This window comes from Giraffa tippelskirchi, chromosome 13 (assembly GCF_054371585.1).
Source record: "Giraffa tippelskirchi isolate mGirTip1 chromosome 13, T2T-mGirTip1v1.2.pri, whole genome shotgun sequence".
NCBI lineage: Eukaryota > Metazoa > Chordata > Mammalia > Artiodactyla > Giraffidae > Giraffa > Giraffa tippelskirchi.
In genome coordinates, this window is record NC_137287.1 from 106,668,705 (window position 1) to 106,694,000 (window position 25,296).

Below are 25,296 nucleotides of genomic sequence, written 5' to 3' on the forward strand. Positions count from 1 at the left end.
AGTTACAGAGGAGAGGGTTGCGGCAGGCCACGGGGCCAGCCGGCTGCACGCAGAGTCGAGGGGTCCGGGCGGCGCGCACCAGCTGAAGGAGGGCCGAGGGCCTTGGAGGCCACGACGGTGCCTTTGGCGTCGGAAGGCCACAGCCCCGGGTCAGGATGCGGCGAAGCCCCCGCCCGGGTTCAGCCGCGTCCCAGCACAAGCACACGCCCAACTTCTACAGCGACAACAGCAACAGCTCTGTGAGCGTCACCTCGGGGGACAGCTGCGGGCACCGGTCAACTGGGCCGGGGCCCAGGGAGCCCGAGGGCAGACGAGCCCGGGGCTCGAGCTGCGGTGAGCCCTCCTTGAGCGCTGGAGTGCCCGGAGGAACCACATGGGCTGGAAGCTCTCGGAAGAAGCCGGCGCCTCGGAGCCACAATGGGCAGACCGCCTGTGGCGCGGCAACCGTGAGGGGCGGGGCCTCGGGTGCGGGCGGGGTCGAACCCGGGTGAGCGGAGGGAAGGGGTGGGGCCTAAGGGGTGGGGCTCGGCGCGGAAGCGGGATAAAACTATCTGGGCACCCTCTAAGGGGAGGGGCCTGCAGGGGAAAAAAAAGAGTAGGCAATGAATAAGATGCCCCAAGTGTGGGTCTCGTGAGGTGGATGGTCCTGGCAAGGGGCGGGGAAAAGCTTGTGATTGGGCACCGCCGAGGAGGCGTGGCCTCGGTTGTTAGCACCCTCAGCTACCCGGCAAATAGGGCCGCATCAAGACCGAAGACTGGGGGCGGCACCACCGTTTGCGGGGTGGGACAACCACTAGACTGAGTTTACCGGGGTGGGGGGCGGGGCCTCAGAGTGCCCAGGGATGTGGATTCTGTGCGACCAAAACCTGTGAGGCAGCCCTACTTCTGGGCTAAGGGAACCTGCAGCCAGGTCCTGGGGAAACAGAGGGCCTGCGGTGCACAAGGCCCCAATGGAGCCCTTGGGCTCCCGCAGAACCGGCTGGCTCTCCCGCAGTCTCTGAGGAGCAGCTCGACCTTCTCCCGACTCTGGATCTGAGGCAGGAGATGCCTCCCCTGCAAGTGTCCAAGAGCTTCCTGAGTACGGGCCAAACCAGCCCAGATCCCCTCTGACCCCTCTGGCTCTCCCCTCTGAACTCCATTTCTCACCTTTGAGGCCCTGTTTTCAGTTCTGAGCCCCCGGCCCATGTCTGATTGTCCAGCCCCTTCCCTGAGCCCGACCCACCTTCTCTAAGAATGATAATCCATTCTCCTTGTCCCCATCTAAGTCTCCTAGCCCACCCCTCTCTTCCCGAACCCCCTTCCTAGGTTTTTCTGAACCTCCAACGCCAGCTCTGTGAGCCCCTCCCCCCATCTCTTTCCCTCCCTAAGCCTAGTCCCTTCTCTGAGCCCCCTTTCTTCTCCTCAGGCCTACTCTTCCAGGTGCTGAGCGTGTTGTTATCCCTGGTAGGAGACGTGCTGGTCAGTGTGTACAGGTCAGAGGGAGGGAAGGGGGAGCCCCAGGGGCTGCTCTTTGGAGGGGGTGGGGAGCAGGGCCAGACCCGGCTGAGGCTGGAGCCGATTCATACCTGTGTTCACAGGAAGCTGGGTCTAGGACCCTGGGGTGGGGGCTGGGGGGCCTCAGCCTCCCTTCGGTTCCTCAGGGAGGTCTGTTCCATCCGCTTCCTGCTCACGGCTGTGTCACTGCTGAGCCTCTTTCTGGCAGGTGAGAGGGTGATCAGTTCCCTGGGGCCCCAGCCCTGGATGCTTTGAAGCCAAACCTGGTACACTTTCTCTTATATCCTTCAGCCCACTCAGTTCCTTCAGAGGCTCACAGTTCCTCACAGTCCCCTTCAGAGCCTTCCCTCCTCAGACTGAGCTCCTTCAAGCCTCTTTCCCCCCACCGTCCCCTTTTCGCCTGAGAAACCTCCTCCCTTCCCTTCCCTTGAGACCACTCCTTCTTTCTCCAGCACTTTGGTGGGGGCTCCTGTACCTCGCCCCTCATTTGGAAAATGTGAGTCGGGGAGACTGTCCTGGGGTTGGGTGGTTGGCAGGCAGGCTATAAACCTGGAGGTTGTGGGGAGTCCCCTGGGCCACTGGGGAGGGGGGCAGTGCCAGAAGCTATCACCCTAAGGAAAGGCTGGCTATAGACAGATTTCTGGGGGAATGTGCCCAGAAGTGCTTCAGGGTCTGTCTTGGAGAGATGCTGGAAGGTCAGGAAAAGGGGGTAGGTAGGCAGTCCTCAGAGAGAAGGCTCTTTGTATCTGGCCACTCCCACACTGAGGTGGGAGCTAAGCGGCGCTGTTTTTTGATCCTTCCTCCTCCCTCCAATAGGAACCTAAGGAGATGCTGACTCTGAGGTGAAAGAGGGCACTGGGGTGGGGAGTTGGGGGCCTCAAAGAATCTTCTGTTGGAGTGGGGGGGAGATCCTACGGGAAGTGGCCAGGAGGACAGGGAGCCAACTGCAGCGTGCCAACCTTCTGCCTGCAGCGAATACCACGAGCGCGTGCGCTCCCAGGGGCAGCAGCTGCAGCAGCTCCAGGCTGAACTGGTTAAACTCCACAAGGAGATGTCCAGCGTTCGCGCCGCCAACAGCGAGGTGAGTCCCGCAGACGCAGCCCGCTCTCAGAACCCTGTCCGGGAGCTCGGCCGGGAGAGCCTGGCCCCGTGGCTCCGCCCATTGCGCAGTCCCCGCCCACCTTGGAGCCACGCTTGCTCCTTCCTGAGTCTAAATGCCCGGACCAGAGCCCCCGAGAACTCCGCCCCAGTATAAAACCTGCCCGCAAGCCCCGCCCCTCCAGGCTCCGCCCTCTCTCTTTTCAGAGAGTGGCCAAACTCGTATTCCAGAGGCTGAGTGAGGACTTTGTGCGAAAACCCGACTATGCGCTGAGTTCTGTCGGTAAGACCCAGAGAGACTGAGACTCAGAGACCCAGACAGAACTATGCACAAGATCTGCCCAGACAGACCGACCTCAGACAGACACTGCGCTCGCTGTGGGTCTGGCCTGGGAGCCCCTGACTAGTTGCTTCTCCCTGCTCCAGGAGCCTCCATCGACCTAGAGAAGACATCCCAGGACTATGAGGATGCCAACACTGCCTACTTCTGGAATCGCTTCAGCTTCTGGAACTACGCGCGACCGCCCACAGTTATCCTGGAGGTGGGCCTGGAACCTAGATCCTGGAAGGGAACCAGGGGCGGATTCTGGAGAAAGGATCCCACAGCTTCCTGGGGTGGGACCTGACTTAGCTGAGGGTGTGGCGCCAGGGGGACCCTGCTGGGCATAATTTGGCTGCCTGCAGGCGGGCCTGGTTTGCCTGGGGTGAGGCTCTGGGTGAGGCGGAGGACAGCATAATACTGGAGAGACCTGGCAGTGCTTCCCTGGTGGCTCAGACGGTAAAGAATCTGCCTGCAATGCTGGGTTCGATCCTTGGGTCAGAAAGATCCCGTGGAGAAGGGAATGGCTACCCACTCCAGTTTTCTTGCCCGGAGAATTCCATGGACAGAGGAGCCTGGCGGGCTACAATTCATGGGATCACAAAGAGTCGGACACGATTGAGCGACTAACACTTTCTGGCACTGCTAGGGAATGGAGTCCTGGGTGGAGTTCTGGGTGGGCCCTTGACAGGGTCAAGCTGATGGAGGGGCCTATCAGAACCAATGCCCAGGAGGCTGGGGAAGGGCCACAGTTGCTCAGTCCTGTGGTTCTGAAGATCTGTCCACCCCCCTGCAGCCAGATGTGTTCCCTGGAAATTGCTGGGCTTTTGAGGGTGACCAGGGCCAGGTGGTGATCCGGTTGCCAGGTCGTGTGCAGCTGAGCGATATCACTCTGCAGCATCCACCACCCACTGTGGCGCACACCCGGGGAGCTAACAGCGCCCCCCGTGACTTTGCAGTCTATGTAAGTGGGGCTGAGGCCAAGGAGGTGGGGGATTTTCCTACAGAGCACAAGGCAGTCATAAAAACTGAGGCTACTGAATCTTTGCTTGCTCATCCATAAAATGGAGATATTACCACTTGCCTCTCAGGGTTGCCATAGGTCTTAAATAACCATACCATATGCAAATATTGGTTATGGTATATTGAGTCCTTTTCTGTTTTGAGTACTTTACATGGATTATATATCCTTGCATCCACACAACAACCTATGAAGTGCTATTATCTCCCCCCTTCACAGATGAGAAAAAGTAATGCTCAGATAGGGGAGGTAACTTGCCTAAGGTCACACAGCTAGCAAGTGGTCAGACTTAAATTTGCAACTTGATTTCTTTGAGCCCAGATTCCACACTCTACCATCCTAACACCAAAAAGTAAATGAGAGTGTGCATACAACTACTGAACACGAGGTAGGTTCTCAACACCTCCACCCCCACCTATGTCCTGTTCCTCCACTCATTCTTCACTTATCAGGGCCTCCAAGTTGATGATGAGACTGAGGTCTTCTTGGGGAAATTTACCTTCGACGTGGAGAAATCTGAGATTCAGACTTTCCACCTACAGGTATGTTGGTGTCTGGGAGGTGAGGGGTCTAAGAGAATGGGACAATGAGGGAAGATTGGGGAGGAAGGCCGCCCTTGGGAGAGCAGACATTGGCATTATCCATTTGTCTCTCCAGAATGATCCTCCAGCTGCCTTTCCCAAGGTGAAGATCCAGATTCTAAGCAACTGGGGCCACCCCCGTTTCACGTGCTTGTATCGAGTCCGAGCCCATGGTATTCGAACCTCAGAGGGGGCAGGGGACAGTGCCACAGGGTACGCCCATTAAACATGCTGATTGTTGGAGTAGAGTGGAAGTCTGTGCTGAAAGTAGCTGGATTAGTGCTGGGAGGTCTGTTGTGGGCAGGGAGACTGGCACTCTAGTTGCCTTTGGTACATAAATGTGGTGGGGGGGCATCTATCAAAGCGCCTTCTTCTTGGACAAGCCCAGATCAGTATAGTAGCACCAGTAGCTTGTGTATGGAGTGTTTACCATGCACCTAAGACAGTACTCTGGATGTTATATGCCTTCTCTAACTAACTTTCACAACCACAGAGGGAGAAACCACTTAGATTGGGAAAGTTGCAAGGTCACACAGCTAGTGAAGAGCTGAGCCACAGTGGGACCCTGAGCCTACCTTTCTCTAGAGGTCGCCTTCTTGCAGAGCTACTAGTCGGCATGAAGCCGTGCTGTGCCCCCCACTTCTCACCCCAACTCTTGCTAGGTGCAGGTGGAGGCAGAACTTCTCCCTTTTTCAGGTAAAATCTTAGGGAGACTTGAGAACCTTAGGAGGCATTTGAGTCAGAAATGATGCAGGCCTGACTGTCCCTACTCAGGTTATTTTCACTGAAACTTGAGTGTTCAACTATGCTAGGAACAGTACACGTGGTAGAGTGTTGACCAGTCCCTGCCCTCCAGGAGGAGCCTGACAGGGAAGAGAAGACGCTCCAGAAAATGGGACAATTCATTTATTGATCCAAGAACTCTTCGTTCCAAGGGTCAAAAGTAGAATTGGAGGGGAAAAGATGGAGGAGACAGACATCAAAGGATTAATGAGTTCTACTTGGGCAGAGGGCTCACAAAGGGGGAAAAGTGTCAACAAAGAAACACATGCAACATCTTGACTGTTAGGATCCTTTCCAGTGTGTTCATGTTTTGGAAGAATCTACAGACTATGAACAGTGTTATACCTCTAGGAAGTGGAATGCAAGATTATGTGTGAGGATGGTTAAATTTGGGGGTTATTACTTTTGTAATTTGAAGACACAGGGAACAGAATCTATTGAGTACTCTTAAAGTCTGAAGTTTCCTAACTAATGAACTAATACAGCTTTTCTGGAGGGCATTTTCACAATAGGTGCTGAAAAGTCTTAACTTTTTTATACTTTTTTTAATCACAGCAATTCCATTTCTAAGAATGGATCCAAAGGATACACAGACATAATCTAAGTTACTACCTTAAGGATGTCGATCACACTGTTGTTTATAAAGGAAAAAACAGAAATAGTATCTAAGAAGATACACTACAAAAATAATATGTAGACAACAGAAATGGTAACAGACTGTTTAATGGCATGAAAAGTAAGTAATAATATACATATAACTTTTTAACAAGCAAGCTAGGTTACATACACACACACACATACACAAAAGCAAGCTAGGCTGACATACATAAAATTTTTAAATTTCCATTTCAAAAGAGTTACATAGACCAAAAGACACTATAAGTAAAAAGATAATAGCCTGGGAGGAAATATTTTTAACATGTGTAAGAGATAAAGGGTTGATAACTGAATAACTATAACAATAAAGTCTGTAAAGGACAACAACCTATAAAAAAGCTATTCATAAGAAATACAATTGACAAAAATATAAAATGATACCTAGCCTTCATAATTCAATAAATTCAACTAAAACTGAGGGGTTTTTTTGCCTGTCAGATTAATGAAATGGGTAAAAAATTATTATGAAATGCAATTTACAGTATCTATTAAAATATTAAGTATTCATATCTTTTGATTGAACATTTTCACTTGTAGGAATAAATTCTTCAGAAACATTACTATATAAATGCACAGATAAATGTATTAGGATATTCCTTACAGCATTGTTTGTTGTAACAGAAGAAAACCAGAAGGGACCCAAATCTTGATAAATTAGGGATTGGCTAAGTAAGCTATAATACACTCATACACAGAGTAATCTATAGGCATTAAAAAGAATGAAGTCACTAATAAGTTCTAATGGGTTAAAATACCCAAAATACAATAAAGTGCAAACAGTGTAGTAGTCTATTTAGAGAAAAATTTGTCAGACATAGGAAATATACCCTGCCCATTATCTATCTCATACAATATATTTGAAATAATTTTGTACTAACTAGCATACATTTAAAAAACATTTAAAGCATACTAAAACAGTATGTACAATATGATCCCAATTCTGTAAAATAAAAAACATGCATCACTGTAAATATGTAGAAAGTATTAAAAAATATGCACCAAATATTTTAATGGGACACGGGAGTTTGGGTGGTATTTTTCCCTATAATGAATATACATATTAATTTTCTAGTAAGAAAAAAAAAGAGCTATTAAAAAAAGTGAGGCTTGTAGCCTATTTTTAGGACTAGAACCACCACTGCTCCACCTTCCAGGGAGTCAAGCATAGCCCTTGATCCATCTTAAAACTCACCCCTCCCCTAACACTTTCCACCTTGTCTGTGTTCCCAGCTTAGCCCTGCTGAGGCAGGGTGGGCTAGGTGTTTGGCTTATATTCAGTCTTTGCATTTTCCAAAACAGAGTCAGTGTCTCTAGATATCTGGCCGGGAATACCCAATTTCTTTGAGTGGGGGCTATTATGTCAGAGGACTCCTTCACTCAACAACCCCTAAAGTCAAACAAGTAAGTTCAGAGAGGAGAACTAACCATGGCTAATAGCAGATTCCCACCTAAAACACAGAGTGGTAGCAAAGGAGTGGTCTTCAACTTTATTGAATGAGGGATTCCAGGGGCAAGCAGGTGAGATCAAGGGCAGCAACAGCAGAATTAAATATAAAAGTATAAAACAAAGTGCAAGCACTAGGGAATGTGTGTTCAGGGCTGGGGACCTTAGTAACATGGGACTGAGAAATGGCCACGGTCAACCCCTTCAAGGGAATCTAGGCCTGGGGGGCCTGTGCAGGGCCCTTGGCTGCAGGTGGAGGTGGCTTGAATGGGGCCCAACCTTGGGCCCTGAAGTAGGAGACCAGTTGCGTGGGTACTTCTGCAAGTACAGTCTGCGCCAGTGCCTCTCGAGGGGCCTGCCAGGAGAAGAGGGGCAAGTTCAGTGATGGGCCATAATGGCTTCATTTGTACAAGGTCTACATTTCACACCCAAGAAAGGATACAGAATCCAACACCCAACCCTGCCCCAGGCTCAGGTGAAGGGATAAATATCCCCACACACATCAGGGAGAGGTGGAAGGCTGAACTCCCAGCTCTATTCTGTCCCCAGGCTTGCCCCTACTCACATTCTGGAAACGGCGGTAGGGCACAAACTGCACAATATCACGAGCGGCTGCCTCCCCAGAGCGTGTGTGCAGGGGTCCACCATCAGCGTCCAGCTGCTCCATGGCCTCAAAGTCAGCACAACCCACACCCACGATGATCACTGACATGGGCAGGTAGGAGGCACGAACCACAGCTTCACGTGTGGCCTCCACATCTGTCACAGCACCATCGGTCAGCAGCAACAGCACGAAGTATTGCTAAAGGCAAGTCCATTCATATACTGAGGCAGACCCTCTAAACATCCCAGCCACACATTCCCACACTGACAAGAAGTCTCTTATTATATAGTCCTCAAGGGAGCCCTTGACCAAGACCCCCCTTTCCTCGCCCACTACCTCCCATGACCCTCACCGAAGCATTCCTCTGATTTGCAGCCTGGGCTGCAAACCTAGCCACATGGTTGATGATGGGTGCAAAGTTGGTAGGACCATAGAGCCGAACTTGGGGCAGGGCCTGGCGGTAGGCATCCACAATGCCCTGGATGCCTAGAGAAGAAAGGCAAAAAATACCATAAAATACTGGGCCTCTCAGGGTTCTGCCAGCCCTGACGACACCAGATTTGGGAACCTGGGTGCATTTCATTCACTCGCCCCTGTAACCCAAGGTTCTTAACCTTACCCTACAGATGAGAAAATTAGGGCCAAGGAAAAGAAGGGCACGTGCCCTGAACCACAGCTTGAATTAAAATCCAGATTGGGGGAATCCCCTGAACAAATCCAGGAAAGTTGAGCATCAAGTTATAATGCACTTAAAAAATAATGAATTATAACCCATTTTATAAAATAAGAATCCACGGAGATATAATAGACAAGGAAAAGCTCTTAATAAATGTAAAAGGAGAAATTATAGAATCATTTGACAATCAGAGATAATTGATTAAGGCAAGGACTATCAATGGATGCTACAAGGTAAAAATTGATGAGTGACTGGATATTTACAGTCTCAAAGTATCCTCCCAAAGGATGATGATGATTAGTTAAAAGAAAAAAAAAACAAAAAACACATGCCCACCCACCCACCTATAGTCAATTAACAAAGGAGGCAAAAACATACAATGGAGAAAAGACAGTCTCTTCACCAAGTGGTGCTGGGAAAGCTGGACTGCCGCAAGTAAATGAATGAAGTTAGAACACTCCCCCATACCATACGCAAAAATAAACTCTAAATGGCCTAAAGACTTAAATATAAAACATAACACCATAAAACTAAAAAGGAACATAGGCAAAACATTTCCTGACATAAATTGTACCAAAGTCAGTCTCTCGAGGAAATAGGAATGAAAGCAAAAATAAACAAATGGGACCTAATCAAACTTACAAGCTTCAGTACAGCAAAGGAAACTATAAACAAGAAGACAACCTACAGACTGTGAAAAAATGTTTGCAAATGATGTGACCAACAAGGGCTTAAATTCCAAAATATACAAATAGCTCATACAACTCAGTATCAAAAAAACCCAAATAATCCAATCAAAAAGTGGGCAAAAGACCTAAATAGACAAATCTTTAAAGACATACAGATGGCCAGTAGCCACATGAAAAGATGCTCAACACTGGTAATTATTAGAGGAATGCAGGGAATTCCCTGACAGTCCAGCAGTTAGGACTCTGTGCTTCCACTGCAGGGGGCACGTGTTTGATCCCTGGTAAGGAACTAAGATCTCGCATGTTGCGTGGCATGGCCTCCCACAAGTGAAGAACTGAAAATCAAAATTACAGTAAGGTATCACCTCACACCAGTCAGAAGGGCCATCATTAAAAAATTTACAAGTAACAAATGCTAGAAAGATGTGGAAGAAAGGGAATTCTTCTACACTGTTAGTGGGAATGTAAAATTGGTGCAGCCACTATGGAAACAATATGGAGGCACCTTAAAAACCTAAAAATATAGTTGCCAAATGATCCAGCAATCCCACTCCTGGGCATATATTTGAAGAAAACATTAATTCAAAAAGATACACACACCCCAATGTTCATAGCAGCATTATTTACAGTTGCCAAGACATGGAAGCATCCTAGATGTCCATCAACAGATGAATAAAGCTATCTAAGAAACAGAAACAGAACCACGAACATAGAGAATAGACTAGTGGTTGCCAAGTGGGAAGGTGTTAGGGGAGGGATGTGAGTGGGAGGTTGCGGTTAGCAGATTTAAGCTTTTATATACAGAATGGATAAACAAGTTCTACTATATAGCACTGAGAACTGTATTAAATATCCTATGATAAACCATAATGGAAAAGAGTATTAAAAAAGAATATATATATGTATAACTGAATCACTTTGGTGTACAGAAGAAATCAACACATTACAAATCAACTATACTTCAATTAAAAAATACTAAAATAATAAATTGATTCAAGTAATTTTGAGAAAGATAATGGGTTTTAAACTGTTTCTTTAAAAATCAAATGAAGGGAATTCCCTGGTGGTCCAGTGGTTAGGAATCCACATTTCCACTGCAGGGTGCCTGGGTATGATCCCTAGAAACTAAGTTCCTGCATGCTGCATGGCACGACCAAAAAAGAAAATATTTTTTTAATTAAAAATGAATAAAAATTAGTTAAATACATATATGTGTGTGTGTGTATATAAAGGAATGAAATATTGCCATTTGCAGCAACATGGATGGACCTAGAGATTACCACACTAAGTAAGCCAGAAAGACAAATGCCATATGATATATGTGGTATTTAGATTCCACATATAAGTGGAATCTAATATATGATACAAATGAGTCTGTATACAAAACAGAAACAGACACAGAAAACAAATTTATGGTTAACAAAGAGGAAAGAGCGTAGTGGAGTGGTAAATTAGGAGTTTGAGATCAGCAGATACAAATTACTATATATAAAATAAACAACAAGGTCCTCCTATAATAAACATAATGGAAAAGAATATGAGTTTATATATATAAACTGAATCATTCTCCTGTACATTAGGAACTAACACAACATTGTATATCAATCATCCTTCAATTAAAAATGTTTTAAATTACATATAAAGAAAAAAACAATACTTGTATAGTAGAGAAATCTGGTAGATTCTACCTCAACCAAATGATCAAAGTTAATAAGACTGGTAAGAGGATAAATCAACATGTGCCTCTGGAACAGACAGCATGGCTTCTGTGGTATTCCTGCCAAAAATGCATAACTTGAATCTAACTATGAGGAAATAGGTAAACCCAAACTGAAGGACATTATACATATTTATTGACCTGTAATCTTAATAAAAGCACAGGTCAGATTAGATCAGATCAAGTTTTCAACTTCAGCTTGTTTACTTGCGGATGGCTAGGGAAACATGGGGTTTGGTCCTCTCTAGACAAAAGAACCTGGGGCAAAAAGTACCCTGAATAGAGCTGCAAGGAGGCACCAATGCTTCTACTGATGCCCAAATAAGTACCTGTGAGCCTCTAGGCAAAGATAATAATGATAATATAACAGCTATCATAGTTTAGAGAGCACTTAGAATGTGCCAGGATTACTGCTTCAAGCTTTATATGCATCTTCTTAAAATATTCAATATCCTATAGTATTTCTTATAAAGCCAAAGCACACAGAAGCTAAGCAACTGGCCCCAAGTTACATGATTATCAAGTGGCAGGATGAAGATTGGACTCCAGAGGCCTAGTTGTAAAATCCACTCCTCTAGATAATGGAGTCAGGTGTCTATCTCCCCACCCTCATTCTCCCTTGCCCACACAAGCTTGGCAGAGATTGGACAGATACACCTTATGCTGGAGGATGGGGGACTTACCTGCACAAAAGGGGCTACTGGGGTTGAAGTTCAAAGCAAATTCATGGGAAACCTGAGGGCAAGAATAAAAATGAGGTTCTTTCCCCATGACCACTTGTGTGCTAAGAAAAAGGGCACTAGGATATGTACAAAGCATTATTTAGGAGGTATTTACTCCTGAGCATCTGTTGTATACATACCTATACAGATGAATCCCTGCAACTCCACATAAAGCTGGGTGCCAAGTAGCAAGTTTACCATATCCCCCCAGTATCAGGACCATGAAACTAAAAACAGGAGTAGTGGAGAGGAGAAAACACTCACCTGCCAGTCAGGGGGTACCTGGGCCCCAAATCCAAATGCTGGGAACAGCTTGTCCCTGTGGGAAGACAGCAAAGTGGGGAAGAGGCAGTGAGAGGACTACGAGCCCAGAGGCTAACAGGGAGCGGCGATGAGCAAGAGACGACGTTACTTACGAGTCATAGTCCTGAACCACACTGCCCACACTCCACAGTGCTGTCAGGTACTCATTAACCCCTGTTGGGCTCAGGTAGTGCAAAGAATCAGGTGAGGAAGGGTCTCCGTTGGAGCCTGTGAAGTCCACGCCCACCTGGGGGGAAGGGAGGAGGGGAGTTGAAGGCCATCTTGAGCCCCAGATCTGTATTCTTGCCCCTGATGAAGCAACTTACAGTGAAGTTGATTTGACAGCCTCCCATCACATAGTCTAGGAATGAATGTTCTGTTTCTACCTGTAGATGAAACCAGGGTTATAGCTGGAGTGAAAGGATTGGGGTCATGGAGCTTAGAAGTCAGAGGCTGGGTCACATGGGCTATTGTCTCACCTGACAAATCTTGACACAGATAATTCCAGAGTTCTTGTAGCTTTTCTTTTTCTGTTGTTTCTCAGGGTGAATGCATTCAAACTCAGCCTTGTAAGGAAAGAAAAATTAGAGTAGGAAACTTCCAGAGCATCAGCCAGGATGGGAGCTGCCTTGCATTCCCTCTATTCCTGGAGCTGTAGCCCCTATGTCCACCTCAATATCCCTGAGCCAGCACTCACTGGGGCTGCTTGTAGCTGAGCCAAGCTGGTGTGGAAGGTACCAATGAGGTCATGAGAACCATCACTGTCATAATCGGAGCATCGCACCTAGGAGGGAAGGTGTATGTGTATGTAAAGACCAGGAGGCAGGTGGCAGGTGAGAATAAATCCCTCCCTAGACTCTCTGCCCCTGCTCAGTCCATTCAGGAGGCAAGCTCCTCACCTGGATGGGTGTACTGGGGTCTCCCCCACAGAAATGTTGAAGGGGAACCGAGAACCGTTTCCAAGTAGGATTCAGATTGTTCTTGATAACCTGAGGGTGGAGTACAAAGCCTCCAGTGAGCTCTGGGTTGGCATGTGGGGAGCTGCCATCCTTCCCTAGCCATATGCAGACTCCTCCCTGTGCTCCAAATCTTGGTAGTCACAAACCCCAGGAGATTCTCTCCTACCCCATCACACCCAATCCCAGGGGTCACACACCTCTGATCTGTATGCCAGGTGCCATTTCCCTTCACCCTGACGGAAAAACTCCAAGAATGGATCCGATTTTCCCAGGAAGTCCTGTCAATGTCACAGAGACCCCAGTTATAAGACTCAGGCAGAGACAAACACTATGAAAGACCTCTGTCCCCTCCCACCCTCCCACCTCCAATATACCACCTCTATCCGCTTAATTCTTGAACCCCCAGGGCCTCCTTCCATACACACCTTCTTATCCAGGTTTCTGGCTTCCACCTCCATGGTCACTACACGATTATCTTTCAACTCCTGAGCTGAGACCTAAGTAGGGGAGGCAGGAGACGTGTATCGTCTCATGAATTCTTCACTGATATGAGCACACTCCCCCACCAAACCCCAGCCTTACCGTGATGGTCCCCCGCCCAGCAGGCTTTCCAGGCTTCAGCATCAAGGGCAGAGTTAGCATCCGACTGGATACAATCTAGAGCAGGGGGCAGGGGACCAAGATCTCAGACAAGGTTAGATCCTGTTGAACCCCACCTCCAAGTTCTAGGCTTTCTGGGTTATCTCATAGGGCTCTGACTCAACCTGGGTCTGAAGGATTCTAATCCTTGGACCTACATACCTGTCCCAGGGAACACTCAGCTCCTCCTAGGAAGTCATCGTCCCCCAGCTCAGGTGTCTTGTTGTCTATGTCATAGATGCCAAATCGGAGCTTTTGGACTGTTTCAAAGTGGTACTCAAGCTGCAGAGTCTTGGAGAACTCAGGGCTCGAGCAGTTCCGTACTCGCTCAGTCCGGCCAAGCTGTGGGCAGAAGCCAATGAGCATCACAGTCATGCACGTTCCATCCCCAAACAGTCCTAGTATCCCTCCACGACTTTAACCCCTATAGTCCTTCTTACCTCAGTCCAGTTGCCCCCTCCCACATCCTGTAAAAGGACACAGAGTGGGTCAGACTTGGAGCCGATGTCCTTGTCAATGAGGTGGTCACATGAAACAGACAGCTGAACCAAGGTCACACAGTGGGCCATCTGGGGGTGGGGGAAAGACACAAATCAGGCACCGAGGACCCTTCTCCACCTTTCCCTGACTGTAGGTCCCAACTTGTAAAGCCAGTCAGCTTCAGCCAGGCAGTGCTGAGCCTGTGTCTACCCCCATGACACCTAAGGAAAAGAAGGCCCTATAGGTTCCAAACTCATCCAATCCCCTTGGGTAGGCTCAATGGGATGGGAGGTGGCAATTACAGCCAACCCTGATCCAAGAAAACCACAGTAAAATGCAGAAACAGTGTACTGGCCTCCATCAACAACTATGACCCCAAACTAGTCCTCAGCCCCAAATTGGGTCCTAATCCCAATAATGCTCCCCAGACCTGGACCCCAAACTTGATCTTCTCAGAGACCAATCATTCTCACTCTGATGCCTTTACTGGCCTCAGATGGGACCTGAGTCCAAGTTCCAAGCCCAACACTGCCCAAAATACAACTGTGATCCAGATTCTTCTTCCCAAAGTCTCTTCCTTCAGTAATTCCCCACTAACCCTGGGGACCTACATCTTGAGGTAGAATTATGATCCCCACACTGATTCTCCTAGCCTCTAATCAGCTGTTCAGGTCCAGCTCCTATTTGCACTACCTAGTCCAAGCCCATCATCTCTCACCAGCCTTAATGCATCACCTTTTAAGAGGTCTCCCTTATCCTACTTATGCCACTCTCACCTCTACTCATCCTCACACCAACAGGTTACTCTCAATACAGCAACTATGGTGATCCCGTTCAAACATGGGTCATGTCACACCGCTACCAAAACCCAATAAAGATTTCCCATTGCTCAGAAAAAATCCAAACTCTGCGTTGGCCTACAAGGTCATGTAGTGGTAAAGAATCTGCCTGCCGATGCAGAAGCTGCAGGAGATGGAGGTTCGATCTCTGGGTTGGAAGATCCCCTGGAGGATGGCAATCTACTCCAGTATTCTTGCCTGGGAAATCCCATGGACAGAGGAGCCTAGTGAGCTACAGTCCATGGGGTTGCTAAGAGTCGGACACCACTGAGTGACTGTGCACACACACAAGCACGCACTAACAAGGTCTTGAAAGATCTAGATCTGACTTGACCCCTCTTGCTCATTCCATTCTGGCCACACAGTCTGCTTGTCATTCCACACATATGCTTGTTTCCACCTCAACAACTAGAAGGTTTTTCCCTCCTATAATCCACATGGCTTGCTGTTGCCTTACAATGTCTCTAGGTCTCTATTCAAAATCATCTTCTCCATTTTGAACAAAAAGGTTCTCCTTTTCTGGCCATTCTGAAATTTCAACTCTACTACTACTGATACATCACATACTTATTTCCTGCTTTTTTTCTCTTTAGTATTTATCACTAATATACTGTATATATTTATATGCTTTGTCTTCCCCATTAGGATGTACACTCCATGAGGGAAGGGATATTTATCTGTTCTTTCCACTGCTCTATCTCAAGCACCTAGATAATATTTGTTGAATGAAATCTGAAAGGCCATCTCCAGCCCCTGCTCCCATCTCAGCCAGGTCTGACTGGCCATCAGACAGCACCAAAGCATCTCCAATTCATCCATCTCCTTTGTTAGAAACACTATCTTCTTGCATGGATCATCATGACCTCCATATAAACCCGTCTTCCTAAGTCTCCATAACAGTTATCTTCAGACTCTTCACTAACCCTCTGTCCTCACTGACCAATATACCTGCAGACCATCTGTGCCAAGAGTGCAGACAAGGTCAGATCCCTCACCTAGCCTCATCTAGCATTCCAGGTTTCCCAGCACTATACCCCAGGATGCCTCTAGCCTCAACCTCCCCTAAATCGACCCTCAAGTCAATCCTTCCCCCAACCCAGCTCACAGTCAGTGCTATTCCCATCTTGGTGTTTCATGGTCTCCATCTCAAATGCTGTTATCAAGCATAACATTACTTGCCTAAAACTGGAGTGATTTTTAAGAGTTCAATGTGCTTCATATACTGTCCCTCCATAGCATCTGAGCCTCTGCTTGAATGCATCCAATGATGGAAAACCCACCACTCTTATAATTCAATTATCGGAAAATCCTGCTCCATCAAGTTCTATCCAAATCAACCCAAGTGAATTCTCACTTCTACACATTATTCCTATTTCTTCTCCAGTCTAAAATTCAACAAGAAAGCTTTATTTCATCTCCCTCTGAGAACCATCTAAAAACTGGAAGCAGTGAACCTCAAGCTAAAATCTGGAGAAATTGCCCTAGTTTTTTTGAATATTGCCACCAAAATGTGGCTTTTAGATTTCTGACCAGAAGTCACTGCTTTGCAGGTTCCCCTAGGACAGATCCAGAGAATGACACACCCTCCCGAAGGGAATGGGACCGTAACTTAACCACAGGTCATAACTGGACCCCACACTTCTCACTTTACACGTTCTCTCAGGCAGTGTTTGCACAGTACGGAGACAAAGAAGAATGCTCATTTCACTACTGCTTAATAGTGGAAAACGTGAGACAGCTTAAAGGTCTATCAATTAGGTGGTGACTAAGTAAATTACGGTAGCTAGTCAATGGAATGCCGAGCAGCAAGTAAATAATTAAGGCAGAAGTATAATGGTATCATATGAAAAAATAAAGTTGCAAAAAATGGTAAGAAAAGTTAACCCCATTTCAAATTTCAATTGTTATGTGTATATACAATAGATTTAAATATATATGCAAAATAAATACAATCACATTAAAAAATGGAAGATACACCAAATAAATGCAACTTTTAGGTACACCTCAGAGGAATGGAATAAAGGTGAGAATTTTACATACTCTTAGACACTTCTAAACAACAACCTACGTGGCGTAGTGGTAAAGAATCTGCCTGCCAATTCAGGAGACGCAAGAGATGCAGGTTCGATCCCTGGGTCATGAAGACCCCCTGGGGAAGGAAATTGCAATCCACTCCAATATTCTTGCCTGGAGAATCCCATGGACAGAGGAGCCTGGCGGGCTACAGCCCATGGGGTCACAAAGAGTTGGACACAACTGAGCAACTCTCACGCACAGACACTTCTATATTATTTCAATATTTTAAACTATTTTGTATTTTTTAAGGGACTCAACTTTTTTCCCCAATCCACTCCTCCAGGTCCTCCTGACAATATTCTAACCCCAAAGCTTCTAAACACTTTCCACATAACTTCAGACCTCTTTGTTTCCTGTTTTCTTCATCCTATCAGTGTCTTACCTAGTCATCCTTGATGCCACATTCCTGAAAGTCTCCACACTAACTAGAAGCCCTGTGTATACCTGCTCACGGCCCTTAGGTTCAAAGCCTAATTCCCTAGCATAGCCACCTTGTGGCGCAACTCCAGAGGACCAATCTATACAGAATTAAGTAACTGTGTAATATGATGATTTTGCATCTATAATGCAACCTTCAAAGCCTTTTTTGACTGTTATACCTCCTGTCATTCCACCACCCACCCAACTAGTCATTGAAGGCTATTTCTTGATCCTCAAACACAGACACACACACATGCTGATACCTCTGACTTTCTTCCCTAGCAAATGCCTTGTCATCCATGGTTATGCTATGACATTATTCCTTTCTGAAGTCTTGCCCACCTTCCCCAGGTCGGATTTCTCTCCTGTGGATGACTGCAGTAGTTTCTTCACCAGCTTTTCTGTATATACATGTGCACACATGCACGCACACACACACAAAATTCATCAGCCAAAGAGAAACGAGTTCATGCCATTTCTCTACTTAAAACTCTGGAATGGCTTCCCAAAACGCTCAAAATAAAAAAATCCAAAGTTCTGACCACGGTCTACAAGGCCCTGCAAGACCTGACCCTCACCTAATTCATCATCTTGTTATGTACCTTTCAGACAGGTTTCATTTCTGATCCACATACACTCATCATCCATCTCATTCCTCACTTCAGGGCCTCTGCACTATCTTCCCCCATATGAAAGTGTTAGTCGCTCAGTTGTGTCCGACTCTTTGGGACCCCATTGACTGTAGCCCTCCAGGCTCCACCATCCATGGGAGTTTCCAAGCAAGAATAGTTCCCCCATATATACTCCAGAAAATAAATAAGCTATATTAGAGTAGGAACTATGTCTGGTTTGCCTATATGTACAATACCTACAACGGTACCCATCCTATAGTAAGAACTCAGCAAATATTTAGTGACTTAATGTTGAAACCATTACATCAGAATTTTTACTTTTGTCTGTCTCCTTCATAATCTGGGCTCCTTGGAGCTAGGGGTAGGTATTATTTCTGTATCCTTAATACTAGTGCTTAGTTGGTACTCATAACCACTCACTTATTAAAAGGTACATGTACTTCTGCTCAACTCAAACTTTCAGGCCTTTTCCATTTGAACTAATGTCCAGCAGTAACACAGAAGTTGTACTCTTCTACAACTAACCTTTAAAATTTAAATGCAGGACTCCTAGAACTCAATGTTAAATGACAAGTCAATTTAAAAAATGGGTAAAAAAAAATCCTGATCTGATACTTCATAAAGGAAAACATATGAACTGGAAATATTCAAAGGAAGAAGTCATTAATAGCACTGGTTACTAGGGAAATACAGATTAAAACCACAGTGAGATACTATTACCTACCCGTCACAATGGCCAAAAGTAAAAAAACTGACAACACAAAATCTTGGCAAGGATGTGAAACCCTCACACGGTGTTAGTGAAGGTGTTAAAGGTACCACTTTGATGGTCTGGGAGCTTATTAGAAAACCAAACACATACCTAGTCTAAGAGCACCCACGTCCTAGTCTTCTATCCAAAATACATTATGTTCACAAAAAGACTTGTACATGAATGTTCATGGAGCTTTATTCATAATAGCCAAAAATCTGAAACAGCCCAGGTATCCATCAGTATAAGAATGGATAAACAAACCATAGTTATGTTTGTGTATGTAGTAGAAAACTCCTCAGCAAAAACAGAAACAAACTATTAATATCTGCAACATGAATGAACCAGAAGCATAAAATGCAGTTACACGCTATCAAGTTTTAGGACAGGCAAAAACTATCATGAAAAAAAATTCAGAATAGTGGTTGTTCTTCCCCTGTCCCCCAGGGGAAAAGCAGGTATTAACTGTGAAGAGGCAGAAGAGAATTCTAGGGAGAATGTAAGTTCTTTACTGAGAGAGGAATGTGAGTCATAGGTGTATTTACCCTTTTCATCTAACGATACATTGAAATTATATACATCTTATTATATGTAAAGTTTATCAACCCCCTGTCCCAAAACTCATAAATTATATTCAACTCAAGGCATACTGAAATGTTTATGGGTGAAGTACGCTGATGCTTGCAACTTCTTTGAAATGCACCAAAAATTAAAATGATTTATGGAATGCATATGGGAAATTTTAAACTGTAGAATCTAAGTGGTGGGTATATGGGAATTCACTGTGTAATTTTTTCAACTTTTCTGTATGTTGAACGTTTTCGTAATAAAATGCTGGAGAGTGAGAGGAAAACGGAAGGGTACTCCCCTGGTGGTCCAGTGGTTAAGAATCTGCCTTCCAATGACAGGGACACAGGTTTGATCCCTAGTTAGGGAACTAAGATCCCACATGCCACAGGGGAATGAAGCTTGTGCGCCAAAACTAGAGCACCCATTTGCCACAACTACTGAGCCTGTATATTGCAATCAAAGATCTGCATGATGCAACAAAGATCCCGTGTGCTGCAAGTGAGACCTGATACAATCAAATAAACATTTTTTTTTAAAAATAATAAAAAAATGTTGGAGGAAAAATTTAAATGGAAGACTACAGGTTTATTCCTGAGAAAGACTTTGTCATGAACTATAAGAGCATTAGCAGCAATTAATCGTGGTGGTGAGATTACAGACAACAACTGGACCTGTTGCTCTTACCCTCCGTAACTTCTCAAAGATCCCAGAAAAAAATGCTTTTGGTCCAAGTCAAACACACGGTGGGTAAGGAGATTCCTCTTGTGCCAGGTCTCAATTTCTGGTAGGCTACAGCCTTCTATTTTAGTCCGTTACCAAAACCACCTTCTTCACAGCTGGTCCTATTCTTGTTTGTTTCTTCATGCTGTGGGCCTGTATGTGGCTCAGAAGCATACAGGGCTGGATTTCATTCTGAGAAGTCAGAGCTTCCTGGATAACTACAGTTTTGTTTTTTCACAAATCTGATTTTTTACTTTCTCATTGGAATTAGTGACTCTTACACACAAATTTTTATAATGTGTAGTTTTCTATCCTTTGAGTCATGTTCCCTTTAAACTTTCAAATGCATGGGATTATTATTAATCTCTCCTAAATCCTGTTTATCTCCTTTAAATTTCATCTCCAAGCCTGCCTGTTTGGAAATCTTCTACAGTTAAAACTAGTCCGTGTCACTCTTCTATCTCATATCCCTTTAACAGTCACATACTTTACACCAGTCTCATTTACTTTTCATCTACTGTCCTTAATTTCATGGGATTTTCAGTATCCTTTATAGGACTGGAATTCTACAAAACTTTATTAAATATAACATTTAAGTGAGTCAATAAAAGAGTCGTCTCAGGAATTTTTTCATTTATTTTTGCAAGAGATCTGGCTAATATTTGTCAGGTCTTTTGTGTACTCGCTTCTGAATCAGCACATCTTGCCTGGATGTCTGTAATCATCTTCTAAGTGGTCTCCCCATTTCCACTCTCGGTCCCTTCCCACCTGTTTTCTATGCTGAAGTCAGAAATCTCTCCTGACTCCAATCAACAAAACCCAGCTTCTCACAAACCTATCAAAATGTGTAACTTACTTGCATACTATCCATCCCCCCTACCAAATTATAAATTCAACAGGGGATGGACCAGATCAGTCTTATTTCCATTCCAGTGACTCATACACAGCAAGTGCTTTATAAATAACCGCTAAGTTAATGCTAAAAGAAAGGAGTGATAACTTAAGGATCCTCAGAAATAACCCAAATAAAGCCCTGGCCTGCTGCTAAAGCCATCAAGGGAGAAGTGAGCAGTCTAGGAACATCCAATACAAAAGACTAGCTTGTTCTCTCTGTGCACCCACAATTCACATCCTTACACCTGGGGAATTGCAAATGGAAACTGAGTGTTCAGCAACAACTTTTTCTGCTTTTGCTTTCTACCACTTGGGAGTCTCATTCCCTTCACTTGCCCTTGTAGATCGGTTTCCTCTGCTTACCCCATCACCAGCCAAACTTAGAGCTTCCCACGCCTCATACCCTGACAGGATACTTTTCCCACTGCTCCTTAAAGAAACTATACTCTCATTTTTGTAACTTACAATTCACCACGTTAGAAATAAAAAGGAACTGAGTGATCATCTTATTCTCAATTCATGGCAAAGAGGAAAGGTGTGATTTGGCTAAGAGACATACATGGTTAAGTAAAATGAGGACTAGAACTCAAATATGCTGACTCCCACCTAGTCCCCAGACTTTGGGCTGTAGTTATACCCTTCTCCACTGAAAGAACCTTCCTTCTTCTATTAATAGGAATATGATATAGTGGGCAAGAGTATGAGTTCTGCAGTGAAGTGACCAGGCTCCAAGTACTGGCTTTACTCCTTTCTAGCCACAATGAAATACTACTACACACCCACCAAAATGATGTCTTACCTACGCAATTTGGGCAGAATTTTTTTTTTTTTTTTACTAAGTCTTAGGTTCCTCACGTGTAAAGTGGAAAGTATTATCTATCTCTAAAAAAAATAACAACATAAATATATATGTATGCAAGATGCTTAGTACAGACTCTGATACTATTATTACCAATAAATGTTGGCCATCACTATTATCCTTCAAGTCTAGCTCTCAAATGTTCCCTTGTCATGATGTTTCCAGCACTCAACTTCTCACTATGGACCACTATACTCGATCCACACCATAACTGTACCCTGTCAATGTTTTCAGCTCCTGGCCTGTCAATGAAATAACAAGCTTCTTTAGAAAAGACACTGCTTCAGTATCTCTATGTCACACGGCACAGACCTGAGGACACAATGGGAATTCAAAACACCTGAGGAAGGCTTGCAGTAGGTGTGCTGAGGCAGGCTTGTAGTTTACAAGAGAGAACTGTCAATGAATTTTTTAGGTAGGTGGCCTTGTTAAAAGTTTGAACCACAGAAACCAGGCAAATGCTAAAAATCAGGGCTTCCCTTTCCCCAGCGAGCCAGTTAACTAGCATTCGACTGTTGATAGGGAATCCCACTGTCTGCCAACAGGGAGTAACTCACTCTGTATTTTCTTTGGCTTCCCCAACCCCTACCTCTACCTCGTGAGATTTTAACTTGGCTCTTCATAAACCAAGAACAGATCTTTCCTCCTGGATCCAGATGGATCCAATTTGGTGCCAATTGAGCTGAAACTCAAAAGTCCTTCATGCTCAGGAGTTATTATACTGCCTTCCTTCATTCCCCAAAGCCTAACAAGGGAAGGCATCAGCCTTTGACCCCATTTTTCCAGGCTGTGAGAAGAACAGAGCACCCATCTGTATGGCAGGATCACTCATTCACAAACTAGAGCCATGCTCTCACTCCTGTTGCCTACCTTGGCATGCTGCATCAGCTCACATGCTGGATCAAATCTTGAAAACCCATCAGGAAGTTCTCCATAAGCTCCCAATGGGGATTAGACCACTCATGGAATCCTCTCTTAAGATTGAAAAGACAAACTATGCCCATCGCCACCACTCTTCCTTTCCCTCTCTGCATCAAGGGACATGAAGGAAGACAAGTATTTCTACCCCTGCCTCTCCCTCTGTAACTCAGGAATTCCCCAAATTTAAATCAGGAGCCTAAGGGACAGTCCTCTTGGGTCACAAGCTGAACCAAATATGCAAATCTTTACTAAAAAATTTGACATTCTTTATTCATACATATGACTAATGGCTACTAAAATAGTGTTTATAAACTAAAATCTTAAGCAATAATTTGATTTAGATCCATGGAGCCTGGTGGGCTGCCGTCTATGGGGTAGAGCACACAGTCGGACACGACTGAAGCGACTTAGCAGTAGCAGTAGTATTAAGAAGTCTGGTCGTCATGCAGTACTTGGCAATACTAAAAAGCTTAAGATATGCATGTTCACACAAAAAGTGAAAAGTGGGAAAATATGGTATAGTAAATGGTCGCAGGGTTTCTCATCCTGCTATATTTCTGCCAAGGTCAAAAAAGTTTGGAAGCCACTGATCCAATGCTGACGTCCCAAAAGATGTGTCCAAATATGGGCAAATCCAACCATTTGAGTCCAACTCCCCAAAGGGAATCTACCTTAAGGAGAGAATATGGGGAAGGAATCAAACCAAGAAGTAACACACGGCCTTCAAAGCAAGATAAGACTGTATCAGAGTGGAAGGTTTTCCTCATTACTTTGAATGAGCTTAAACAAAGCCTCCACTTTCTAACTTCAAAATAAGCAATTGGAGTATGGGCACAAGGCTAGAGGCTCTTTCCCAGTTGGCTCAGGATCCATGAGAAGAGTGATGCCAATGGCCTCGTGTACCTCACTGCACCCCAACCCCCAAAGGTCAAGGAGAGGCAGGAAACAGCTAAGGAAAGGAGGGGCTCTACCTCGAGTCATACAGACAGATGATCATTTAATTCTTTCCCTTATCAAAGAGACTTTGGGCAAGTGATTTTGCTTCTCTTTGCCTGGATTTCTCCATCTGTAAAGTTGGGTTAATAATAATGTCAACTTTACAGGATTGTTGTGAGACTTAAATGGGATCAACTGTGGAAAGTGCCCTACATGTGTTGACTGCTCCTCTGGTCAGTGCTCATAAATGGTTCCTTTTACTGTTTCATTAGCTACTTGGGGGTTGACACCAGGGGAATACCTCTGGTCTACCCGCTCCAGAGAACTTAACTGGCAGGAAAGGAAAGGCCTCTAAAAAAAGGGAAACGAAGACCCTGTCCTCTCCTAATGAAATCTTCAACCTTAAATGTGAAAATGCTATCACTCAGGAAAAGCCATAAAGCAATAGCCAGACCAAAATTTTTAGTTCCACTGGTGTTTCATCAAAGGTTCAAATTAACTACAGATTTCCAGAGAGAAATGAAATGGCTGGGTTCACAGAAGTTTAAAACCAGATATAATGAGATTATCTAACTTAATCCCATTTTGTTAATTAATCCTATTAATCCCACTGAAGACAGAGAAAGGAAATGATTAGTCCGGGGACATACGGTAACTTGGATGAACCACAACTTGATTCCCTGAGGATGTGGCTTCTACCCATTTTACCAACATCCCACACTTTGTAATCCAATTCAATCCGAAACCCACTTGGCCACTAAAAGAGCAGTGGGCTCGTGACCTCTTCTCACGATCTACACTAACTTCACACACAGATGGAAAATAACTCTGCATCCACCACTCATTTTCTTTCCCTATTTGTCTGCCAAGGCAGGAATGGAGACACTGTAGTACTCCATATTTATAACATTTTTTCAAAGGAATAAACTTTAAATAACAAGCATGAATATAGCACATCAAGTAGAGTTTATTTCAGAAAATGAATTATACCAAAAATTTCCAAGAACACCAACTGGGCAGTCACCTCTTCCGTCAACCTGCCCTGCTGGAATCTATATATATTAATCCATGTTCTTTAAATGAGACATCTGCCTCTATTGCCTGTAGTGTGTCTGAGACAACAGTACTAGACCACCTTCCTCAGCATCTCCAGGACAAGGACATCAATAAGAACTTGTGCATTTCCAGTGTGCAATGTGACCAATGGCACAAAAGGAGCTTAGTTAATGAACAAAAGCAGCAGAACCAGAGCCTTTGGAAAAGAGTCCTACCTATAGTTGATAATGTAAGCCCGCTCACTGGAATAAATTTACAAGGCATACATGGTAGAATTTAAGACGGGTGGATCTTCAGAATTTCTGTGTTAGGGAAGTTGAGAAGTTAAAATGAGGATTTCAAAAATGAAGACACTACATTACAGATACACATGGATTTGCCCACTTGCCACTGTGGATGGGGTGTGGGGTGGAGGGAGATTCTAGCTCTGTGGCTG

At 45.0% G+C, this 25,296-nt stretch overlaps 2 protein-coding genes across 22 annotated transcripts in view; one reads left to right on the forward strand and one right to left on the reverse strand.

Moving 5' to 3' along the window:
* SPAG4 (sperm associated antigen 4) lies at positions 1 to 4,756 on the forward strand. 12 transcript variants are annotated; one of them, XM_081559988.1, is made up of 12 exons: positions 1 to 465; positions 974 to 1,078; positions 1,406 to 1,472; positions 1,578 to 1,702; positions 1,947 to 1,990; positions 2,311 to 2,336; positions 2,467 to 2,575; positions 2,800 to 2,875; positions 3,019 to 3,134; positions 3,708 to 3,875; positions 4,385 to 4,474; positions 4,590 to 4,756. In XM_081559988.1, the coding sequence occupies exons 1-12, from the start codon at positions 156 to 158 to the stop codon at positions 4,737 to 4,739; spliced, it is 1,386 nt and encodes a 461-aa protein (XP_081416114.1). In that variant the 5' UTR covers positions 1 to 155; the 3' UTR covers positions 4,740 to 4,756. The 12 variants fall into 12 exon arrangements, with proteins under 12 accessions (XP_081416114.1, XP_081416116.1, XP_081416115.1 ...); XM_081559990.1 differs by having other exon boundaries at positions 1,641 to 1,702; XM_081559989.1 differs by having other exon boundaries at positions 995 to 1,078.
* A 1,247-nt stretch (positions 4,757 to 6,003) lies between these two features.
* CPNE1 (copine 1) overlaps positions 6,004 to 25,296 on the reverse strand; it is a 37,648-nt gene continuing 18,355 nt past the window's right edge. For 9 of the 10 annotated variants that reach the window (XM_081559949.1, XM_081559947.1, XM_081559950.1 and 6 more), the window contains 15 exons: positions 14,147 to 14,275; positions 13,869 to 14,048; positions 13,650 to 13,724; positions 13,493 to 13,564; positions 13,265 to 13,345; positions 13,008 to 13,097; positions 12,806 to 12,892; positions 12,588 to 12,674; positions 12,435 to 12,494; positions 12,222 to 12,355; positions 12,070 to 12,124; positions 11,767 to 11,818; positions 8,354 to 8,487; positions 7,963 to 8,199; positions 6,004 to 7,752 (listed from right to left, as the gene is read on the reverse strand). In XM_081559949.1, the coding sequence (XP_081416075.1) occupies positions 7,612 to 7,752; positions 7,963 to 8,199; positions 8,354 to 8,487; positions 11,767 to 11,818; positions 12,070 to 12,124; positions 12,222 to 12,355; positions 12,435 to 12,494; positions 12,588 to 12,674; positions 12,806 to 12,892; positions 13,008 to 13,097; positions 13,265 to 13,345; positions 13,493 to 13,564; positions 13,650 to 13,724; positions 13,869 to 14,048; positions 14,147 to 14,275 (1,614 nt within the window). In that variant the 3' untranslated portion in view covers positions 6,004 to 7,611. Of the gene's footprint in view, positions 7,753 to 7,962; positions 8,200 to 8,353; positions 8,488 to 11,766; positions 11,819 to 12,069; positions 12,125 to 12,221; positions 12,356 to 12,434; positions 12,495 to 12,587; positions 12,675 to 12,805; positions 12,893 to 13,007; positions 13,098 to 13,264; positions 13,346 to 13,492; positions 13,565 to 13,649; positions 13,725 to 13,868; positions 14,049 to 14,146; positions 15,471 to 15,888; positions 16,063 to 25,296 lie in introns of those variants that run through there. The other variant, XM_081559953.1, reaches the window with a different exon arrangement.